This window comes from Rhopalosiphum maidis, chromosome 1, assembly GCF_003676215.2.
Source record: "Rhopalosiphum maidis isolate BTI-1 chromosome 1, ASM367621v3, whole genome shotgun sequence".
Taxonomy (NCBI): domain Eukaryota; kingdom Metazoa; phylum Arthropoda; class Insecta; order Hemiptera; family Aphididae; genus Rhopalosiphum; species Rhopalosiphum maidis.
The window spans coordinates 77194504-77204999 of record NC_040877.1 but is presented as its reverse complement, the minus strand read 5'-3'; the positions used below and the strand labels follow the sequence as shown (position 1 = coordinate 77204999).

Sequence of the window (10496 nt, the reverse complement as noted above, 5' to 3'; positions counted from 1 at the left end):
TTTATTGCCATAATAATTTAATATATTATATTTACTACATTAACAATTTTTGTGTTTATAAAATAATCACTACAATCTTAACACCTTACCAATTATTATACTACTTTTTAGTTCATTACTAATAGTTTCATAAATAAAAATCAAGTACAAAAAGATACTCACAATAACCATGTCTTCTTTTGACACATAGTCTTGTTATATCATAATATATTAAAATATATATACAGATTTTAATTCTATAAGCTATCACTTTAATTTAAGTGTGATCACAATTTGTAAAATATAAAAAAAATAATAATAATAAAAGTTTTCTTTACAGCACTACGACTTATATTTGTATACTCTTATACTAGATTGTCGGGTACACCTTTGAAACCTATCATAGTCTTCTTAACCCTAGGGGGTGGTACAGGCTGCTCATTTTTGCCCGTCTTTTTTTCTTCATTTACACTTTTTCTCATACAAGAATAAGATGATTCGGCCATTCTTCTCCACCATGATTTTATAGTGTCTCCAGCGTGATAGAAGTACCAATACACAAACATGAATACCATTAAAATGAAACCCAATGTCAATAGTATAATAGATATGATAAATATGGCCAAGCTGAATCCTGTAGATTGTGGCTTATGATGTTCCGTCGTGTCTGGTATCTCGTTGGTGTCAACAATCTCAGTGACACTGGTAGTCGACGTCGTTATTGTAATAGGTGTTGGATATGGTGACGTATCGACTGTACCATCTCTGTCGGACACCGAGATATCAGCGCACGCCCGGAACTCCTCTTGCGGCCCGCAGCCAACCGCACTGGTGCCATTCGCACACTCGCCCCAATTGTTGCCCGCAATATACTTCCATTGCAATACGCACTGGCTGCATGTCAAACTGTCCGGCAACAGGTATCTCATTTCGTACACCTTGTTCTCTGTACCTGGATAAAATCGAGTGTCGTGGAACGCTTCGATGGCGTCCTTGGTCTTAACCCTCCGCAATACGTACTTGTCCAGACACGACTGGCTGGCCACTTGCTTGGGCGCGTTGTTCGGACACAGCCTGAATTCGAAGTACCCGCGGTGGTTAGCCGTCAGCTCGATGCGTACAATTACTGGCTGTCCGATTTTGTAACGGCGCACGATCACTCCTTGTCCGTACTTTCCGCCAGCTTCGTGTTGTCTCGGCTGCAGAAAAACACAGGGTCGTAATTAATCGTTTATATGAATTTGGGATATTTTCCTCCCACATGCGTACCTCTCCCCGCCCTTAATAAAAATCATGATTGATTTAAAATTTAAACAAATATTCTCATTAAAATAAGTTAAAAAACTGTTACAAATTACCAAAACTGAAAAAATAGTATTTTGTAAATATAGATGGATACATAGTGGTTAGTGTCATTGAATAGAAGTGGAATTGTTCAATTGAATATAGTCAACCCTATTTTTGTGTGTAGTAGTAAATGACAAATTGACAAAAAAAAATATATGTTTACTAGTTACAATCCTTAAAAGGTAAAGTGTGTAGTAGGTAGCAAAATGTACAAAAAATAGATCGCAGTCAGCTAAATGGTAGGTAGGTATTATTATATGTTATAGGATATTAAATTCATTCATTTTGAGCATATTTACTTCAAATTTATAATATATTGGTACCTATTAATTGTCATTATTTGGCAATAAACGCTATTTAATATTTATTATGGTATACAGTTTTAAAAAAGATAAATATTTTGAAGTTTATTGTTTGCACGTTGAATTTATAGGTTTTTTATACACATAATTTTAAATGAATAAATCTGTGCAACATTTATAGATACAAGATAAAAGTTTATTACTAAAATAACTAATAAGTGACAATTACGGATAAATAGGTAGTCAAAGTAATCATATTTATAATTATAAATTTTTATATTTTGTGTAATTAGGTATCTCAAATTTTGTACATTATAGATACATATACCTATACGAAGAAATGTTGGTATGAAGGATTTTTAAAGCAGATAACAAAAATGTCCAAATAAAGGTATTCAGGTCAAACTTAAATATTATGTTTACTAACAAAGTACAAAAAAGGATGCCAAACGTTAAAGTGAACCAATCAATTCGAAAAAATAATACATTTTATTTTTATACTTACATTGGTTTTTATGTGAAATACAAGGTGATTTTTTTATTATTATACACTCATTATTTCGTCAAACATTGATATTTTTTTCATCCTTTTATAATATTGAAACCACTATCAACGTTTGATTTTCAAATGGTAACTTATATTTAAAATATCATAAAATAGTAGGACTAATTTTTTATCAATCAACTGTATAATCATTATTTTTCATTTAACCGTTAATGAATTAAAGCTGCTCAAAGTTGGATGGTTTGAAATGTTTGTGTGTTCATTCTACAGGTTATTAAGACTGTGAGGCTTTGGTATAACTACAGGTACAAAGTTCATCACTGTGTCGATACTCAATAGCCGATAACGAGTTTATTTTTTTACATATGAAATTATATATTATATGTATTTATTACATATTATGTACCTTTTATTATTTATTACCCACGTGACTACTTGTTTTCAGAAACAAGAAGTATTATAATAACCGAAAACCACCTAAATTTGAAAAGCTATATCTTGCTAAAATAATTAACGAAAAATAATAATTAGAACGTTAAAATTCATAAAAAAATAGCTCTATTAATTTAGTATATTTTAAATGTAGTTTGCAATTTGAAAATCAAAAGTTGTAGTGGTTTCACTATTAAATAAAATTGTGAAAAAATTTCATGTAGTTAGTTTGAGAAAAGCATGATACCTAGTCATAATATTTAAAATAAAATGAAAAAAAGTCAATACTTGACAAAATAATGAATGTAATGATAAATGTATTGATAAAAGAATCACTCTGTATAATAACGGACTGTATAATAGGTACCTATCCATTTTTTGAAAAGTTCGATGTAGATGAGATATAAATATATATAATTTATAACACAATACTGTATATAATAAGTATAATGTAAACGGGATTCCATCACTGTTAATTTTCCTTAAAAAAAAGAAAGGTACTTTCCATTTTCCTTCAATATTTTACTATATTTTATCACAATGATTTTTATTTTTAGTTAATTGTAAAAATTTATAGAACAATATTGGTCATGGTCATAGAGTGATAGGTAGGTATATCTAGGTGTATTTTAACCTACCTATTTTAATTAATAATAGGGTGACAATTTCTTTTTTTGTTAATGGACTTAATGAAGGAAAATGGTCTAAATTTATCAGGTATTTTTTTTTTTTTTTTTGACAAAAAAATGAACAGCAAAAGAATACGGTATGTGCCTACCAATGTATGTATATTGTATGTATGCTTTAAATAAATACCTGTGGAGCGTCCCATGGGTCGCCGCATATACCGCATTTGCCTCCATTCGTCTGATACTGTCTCGTAAAGCCACCACAATACAATTCGTTGTCATTGTAATTTGGTGGTGTATTGAAGCCATATCTATTGGGATGAAAAGCGTCAGGGGTTTCAATTGATTTCATGGCTACTTTATAAAAATAAAAAAATCTTACCTCCACATAGATGCTCTGGAGGGTGGTTCAATTAGTCGTCCGTGTCCATTGGTTTCTTTGTACTCTAGCGCCCATAGGATAAATCCAATAACCAGTTTTGGTCCAAATATCATTATGATCTGTATAAAGAAAGCAAAACGTAAATGTTGTTGATTGGCAAGGAAATTATTATGTTATTCGATATTTCAACGTACAAATAGATTAAATTCATCTGTATATTTTGTATTTACACAGTACATGGTGAACTCAGTATAATAATAATAATAATAATAAGTATAATATGTATTCATAAACATCTATAAATTATAATTTATCACGTTAAACTCCTTTCGAATTAACCGGATCCCCGGCTCATGGACAGAATATTATTGACATGCTTCACCCATAACAAGAAAAGTGAAAATTGGTGTAGAATATAACTAATAGTTACAAGTTTAGAACTTATAACCTATATAGTATATAGTATTTAATATGACTGCATTTTTCAAAAAACCAGTTGATTAAATAAGATTGAATACAAGCCAAACTCGAAGTAAATAATAATATGTGTATATTATTTTTATTATTTTAATCAATAGCGTAATATTATTACCTGTTAACTTTCAGATTTTAAATTATTATACATTGGAATTGCTCAAAAGTCAAAATTAAACTAGAAATGTAAAAATTAAATGCTCGCCACTTCATTTACGTGTTAATTGTTTATTATAGCCTATGCCCTATAGGTTTAGGTACCTATATTATTGTTTTATACTCACGCAGGATTTACATTTGTTTCATGTTTACTACAGAATATCAAAAAGTGGCAGATAGGATACAATGAGAATTTAATTTTTTTCTGGATGAGCAGATTATCGAATCTAATAATATAATTTTTAAAAGACGTGAATTTTACTTTTAAATTAATCATTATTGAATTATGAAATGTTTATAGATATAGTTACCTGCTAATGTTGATTGTTTGTGATTTAGTGATATACTGTGACAAAAATGTACCTATTTAAGTGTCAAGTATTCAAATATAATTGAAAAAGATTTATAAATAATCAATAAGTAAATGTTATTTTATAAATAATATAAAAGATTTAATGGCTCATTATAAAACAATAGAAACCCCGCATAGTATTGGCATTATATTATAACTTGGAAATTGTTAATAAACATTTTGTTAGGTAACTTATTAGTTATTATAATTTATTTTTTTTTATTCAATAAAAATAATTATTTGGATAATAGAGTACTTATGTATAGCTATTTAATATTGAATGAAAAATGCATATAATTTAATATTAATATTTGATATTAATACATTTTAAAAATAGAAAAGTGTAAAATATTTGTATTACATTCCGATATTCGACATTCGTAAAGTATAATAAAGTTTAATACCTATAAATACATAAAATATTAAAATTAATTTATCATTAATAAATAATTAGACAATATCAAAGTAATAACATTATATTTCTAATATTGTGGCATGCAAACTAGGTAACATAGAAATAATAAGACTATAATTTAATAATTATTGTATTTACATAAAATCTACAATTGGAGTCGGAAATAAGTATACATTATACCTACTCGTTGGATAATTAATTGAGTTATATACTTATTAACAATTAATCAAGATCGTATGATGAATTAGCGTACAATTAGAACAGTCTAATATATACACTGACTGTTTAACTGACAGATGATCGTTTATAAAATGTATATTTATTGTATGACATTTTGTTTTAAGTAGTGTAAAGAATGAATAAAAATCATTTCATTAACTTAAATAATGTCTTATAAAATAAAATAGAATAAATATTTTTTCATAATTTAAAATCGTCTTTTACGGAAAGATAAAATAAATATATCGCTGTCGATCCATCGTTTGAATGATGACTTCGCTTCATAGTATTTTTTTTCTTCAAATTAACATTACATCATCTAGTGCATTGTTTATAACTGCTTCCGTTCTAATTAGTTACGCATTATAGAACGACTGACGACATCCTCGATTTTATTGAAAACAAACTAAATTTTAATATATTATATATAAGTAAGTTATAGGTGTAATATGGTTTTATATTTTTTATAATATTTTATTTTTTTAAATGTAGGTTCATACATGGGAAAAATTTTGGGGAGTGACCTTAGAAACTTTTAGTCTTTTTTCTCTCTAAATATCCGCAAATTCTTCATCACGTAGATAATATATAAATCAATTATTTTGCATTCCTTTTTTTCTCTTCTCTACATTTTCTTTATTTCTTTAATACTCTTCCTTATTACCTACCTACTTAGAAATTATTTATTGTTTTTTTTTCAAAGCCACTGAATGGATATAAATAGGGTTTTCACTGTTGGATAGCTTGGTTCTCCGTTGAGATTTAAGATTTAATCGCATAGATTAAATTCCTGTACCCGGAAAATTAAATGATAAAATAGGAGTAAGGACACCGTAACGCCATCTGATCTGCTTTTACAGTGACTTAAAAAAAAATTCTACAGAACTACTTACAGTTTATTTTATCATACGAATATGTCTTATCATTTATTTTTTCCGGGTAAAAATAAATAAATAGGAATAGCTGAATTCATTTGCTCGTGATGTTATTACACTTAAACCGAAATATACATAGCAATAGTCGTTATAATACCTAATTTGCAATAGTAGGATTGCCTAATTCTGGAGGATTTTTTCCCAGGCGAAATCGGGTAATAGTGTAATATTGGAAAATGATGCTAATCATTTTTTATATATATGATATAAATAATTAAAAATAATTTAATCTATCATGCATAGGTATTATAGCTTAAAGTTGTAGATTTTACTATAGGCACAGTACCTATATAAATATAAATAAGTACCCACCTATTGTCTATTGATAATGGACATTTTGGATTGATGTTCAGTATACTGCATTCGTGTGGCTTTATTAGTTGTATCATGTGGAGTAAGTTGGGACTAAATAGGTGTAAACAATTGCGGATAGAGTTTTTTTGGGTTACAGTTGAACATTTTTAATAAAAATATAAAATTCTAAATTCTAAACTTTATTTTTCTTTTCAGTTTTACACAGAAATAAGAATGTTTGCAGTATCTATCGATAGCAGGTAGGTACCTACTAGTTGTGTCCAAAAGATTACTGCTTGCATTTAATGTACGTTATAAATTATTAAAATATCAGAAAATATTCAGCATATATAGTTTAGTTTTATTAATTATTAGATAATATTATCATTTATTGTCAGCATAATTATTAATTAATGAATTTGTTTCTAATTTCAATGTTTGCATCAATGAATTTAGTGGTATTTGCATTTGTTGGTGACGAAATACATTCAGTAATTATAATGAGGAACAACTACTGCAACTACAAGTCGAAAATGTATTTTATAATGTCAAAAAATTCCATCGTCATCATTTCAACCAATATTGTTTGGCCTACTGCTTGTTATTGTTCGAAAAATAATTTTACACGCATTCATAAATCTCAAGTATTTTACCATTTTTACACCCACAGGCTACAAGCCACAGTTAAAAACATCCTACTTTATCTTCTCACGCGGTTCTTTATGCGCTGCACCGTACATCCAATTCTATAGGTATATTATGTACGTTGATACACACACGACTATGCTGCACGGATTTAACATCACATACTTCTGCTATCATTCACTGTAAGTATTTTTTACAGTGTTGATGACACTTACACAGTTACATTTGTCAGTTCACGATATTGTATAAGAACATAAGTACTGTATAGATATAGGCACTGGTGCACTGCTAAAACGTCTGTTGTACTAGCACTACCCACATGCCTTCGAGATTTCGTGCATATATTATTATATAGCAGTGTTGTGCAATGACTGCCAAAAAAGTGCCCGGGCCTAAAAATATATTAATTTGAAAACTTGTCGCAATACCTACTGTGTATGTATATTCTGTACACACGTGTTATACGTACATATGGATACATCTCATTAAAAATGTTCATGAACTCTGAATAGTAAACACCCACGTATATTTATTAACTCTAATACTGCTTAAAAATATATAAAATATAAACAATAATATATTATTATTATACATAGGAACTATAGTTATTGGACTATTAAAGTCTTAACTATATGAATAAAAAATTTTCACGATTGTTTTTTTTTATCAACAAAAAGTACGCGCTTTTTGGGTTTTTTTATTCTTATACGAGTCAACATATTTTAGTCTTTTACATTGTTCTCATAATAAAATAATATTATAATTTTAAGACGAATATGAATTATATATGATCATATTATACTGAATTATTGAATTATCTTTAGTCTTTATTGATTTTAATTTTAACTATCCGCAAACCATGGTTTTTTTTCATTTTTAACAGTTCAAAATTGAAATTTATCCTAAATAAATAAAAAACAATCTAAAAAATTAAAAAATGTTCAAAAATGAAATCATTTTTTAAGTTACGGTTTTTTTAAAAAGATGAAGTTTTTAATTTATCGCATAGTTAATATATATACTCTAGTAAATAGTAATGCTGAAGATTTTTTGGAAAGTTCTTTGAGTTTAGATACATTTTTTACCATAGTGAGTTTCTGGCTTATTATTGTAAGATCCGCTTCCGTTCTCATCCATAACATAATATTTTCAATCAAAAACGAATTAGATTAAATTTCTAAACTTAATGTAACATTTGATTTTGACTAATGAGTTATTATAAGATTGAAAAATATACAGTATATGAATATGTTTCTAAGAATTTTTTCTTTACGATCAAGATATTATGACGTAGTTTTGTTTTTTTGAACAATGGCGATTACTGTTTTAAAAAGTGCAAATACAATTTATAATATAAATACATTTTTGGAAACTTGCATTAATTTAATCACTTAAACTATTAAACCATACCAACTGGAATTCGACAAAAGTTACATGTGGGGGATTTGTTTTGATATCTCGTATAAAACTATCGACTGCTGAGTCATTTGAATTTTTTAGTTTCATTTATTACTATTAATGCATGTTATATTTAAAAAAATTTACTTTTATATAGTTATAGTAAAATTTAAAGTGTATTATTTAAATAAAAATTTAATAATGATGCATGATTATAAAATCGCGATATCTTCTCGGATATCTTTATTTGCTTAGTTTTATAATTATTAGGGTAGGGTTTTGGTTTATTTACAGAAAAATAATAAAATATTAAAAGCCCAATTGGTTTATTGCACTTATTGCAGTGTATTGTATGTTGTTGCACTATTGTAACAACTAACAATGTATTTTTGTTATACTGCACTTATGTTTTATACGGTATATGAGTGTATGATAATGATTTGATATACTTACTACTTACTAATAATACGGTATATATGCCTATTATTAATATATATTATATATTTATATATATACGATGTGCGTATGAAATATAAATAATACAATTGGTACATACAGTTCAGTGAACAAACAACGATCAGTATTATTATATCCGTTGGTTTATAATTCTATAGAATGTTAGGTACTATGGGACAGTATACAGATACATATACATAATGATGATAATTTTAAATTTATAACAATAGTAATATACTAATAGGCGTTGCAGCCATACTAACAGACGGCGCGCGTGCCTAATCATACTATGTCGTTGCGTCTCGTTGTTTTCTAGGGCACTCATTATCATTTATCAGTAGGTACAACAGTTTCCGTTTTGCAATCCTCCGGAACCACACGAGTGCCTTATATTATACCTTATATATATTTAACATACGGGTGTAGACGGTGTAGTAGACTAGTAAACTAGTTGGTATATCGCATATTGTTTATGTATAATATTGTTTACAACAAATATTGTTAAATTTTATATAGGTACGCGTTATTACACGATCCTGTGTATTTTAACTTTCCCCGCTGCAGTGATCCAATAAATATTTCGAAAAGATTTGATGGTATAACAAACTGCGATAATCACTTCATTTTTACGATCAGTGAAACGAATGATTATAATTCATAACAATAAATACAATACAGAGTACACAATGGATGGCATATTCTATAAAAGGTACCAAAAAATATCTGCTTTGTTTCGTCAACAATTAATTTCAAGTAAATAAAAAAACGGATCATAAACTAAAGGCGTACAAGAAATCGATGGCGTTAAAAAATATAGGCAATATCAATATAGCCGTCCAATGCCGTGGAATGAATTAACCGGATGGATCATATATTATACAATAACTTGCGCTACATGGTCAAATTTAAGATCTTACATAAATAACCATTTTTGGTTTTTATCTGATAAAAAAAGAAATAGGTAGTGTAATTTTCTACATTTATCTTATTTTGATTGATATTTTTAAAAAATGAATACGACTGATTAATTGATTTTTTTTGTTTTCTCATAAGCTTTATTAGGTACTTTTTGCTTAATAATTTTTAATTTATTTGTGCTATTTATAGACATTAAATCAAATTTTTTATTGGTTGAAGGTTGGAATGTTTTTTTTTAGTCTATATATCTTGACAATATCACTTATAATAGTTGTTACAATTTCTTTTTCAATGATTTAATTTTTAAATATTATTACTATTTTTTTTTGTGCTGGTAACTGATTAAGTTTTTGAATTTTATCTTATATTTATTACAAAATTAATATTTTTATAATAATAATAAGACTGTCTTTTAAAAATTATTTTTTTTTGAACTTTTGCAAAAGTTTATACCATTCTTCCGTTGTATGGGAAGTATATAACGAGTGTAGAAACGCTGATCTTCTCTATTGCAACTGTTTCAATCGATCGGTAGAATATAGAATATTAGTGAAAACAAATTGGAGTTTTGATTCTGTCGATACTTAGTCGCTCTGCATGCTACGCGCGCCTATTGCTATTATTATAAAAAATGTATATTGTTATTAGTTCCTGT

At 27.6% G+C, this 10496-nt stretch overlaps 1 protein-coding gene across 1 annotated transcript in view; it reads right to left on the bottom strand.

Moving 5' to 3' along the window:
- Positions 1 to 31: 31 nt before the first annotated feature.
- Positions 32 to 10496, bottom strand: part of LOC113556703 — a 28480-nt gene continuing 18015 nt past the window's right edge. Inside the window, exons 2-4 of the mRNA XM_026961810.2 lie at positions 3577 to 3695; positions 3382 to 3505; positions 32 to 1178 (exon numbers count right to left, since the gene is read on the bottom strand). Coding sequence (XP_026817611.1) covers positions 345 to 1178; positions 3382 to 3505; positions 3577 to 3689 — 1071 coding nt within the window. The 5' untranslated portion in view covers positions 3690 to 3695 and the 3' untranslated portion in view covers positions 32 to 344. The remainder of the gene's footprint in view (positions 1179 to 3381; positions 3506 to 3576; positions 3696 to 10496) is intronic.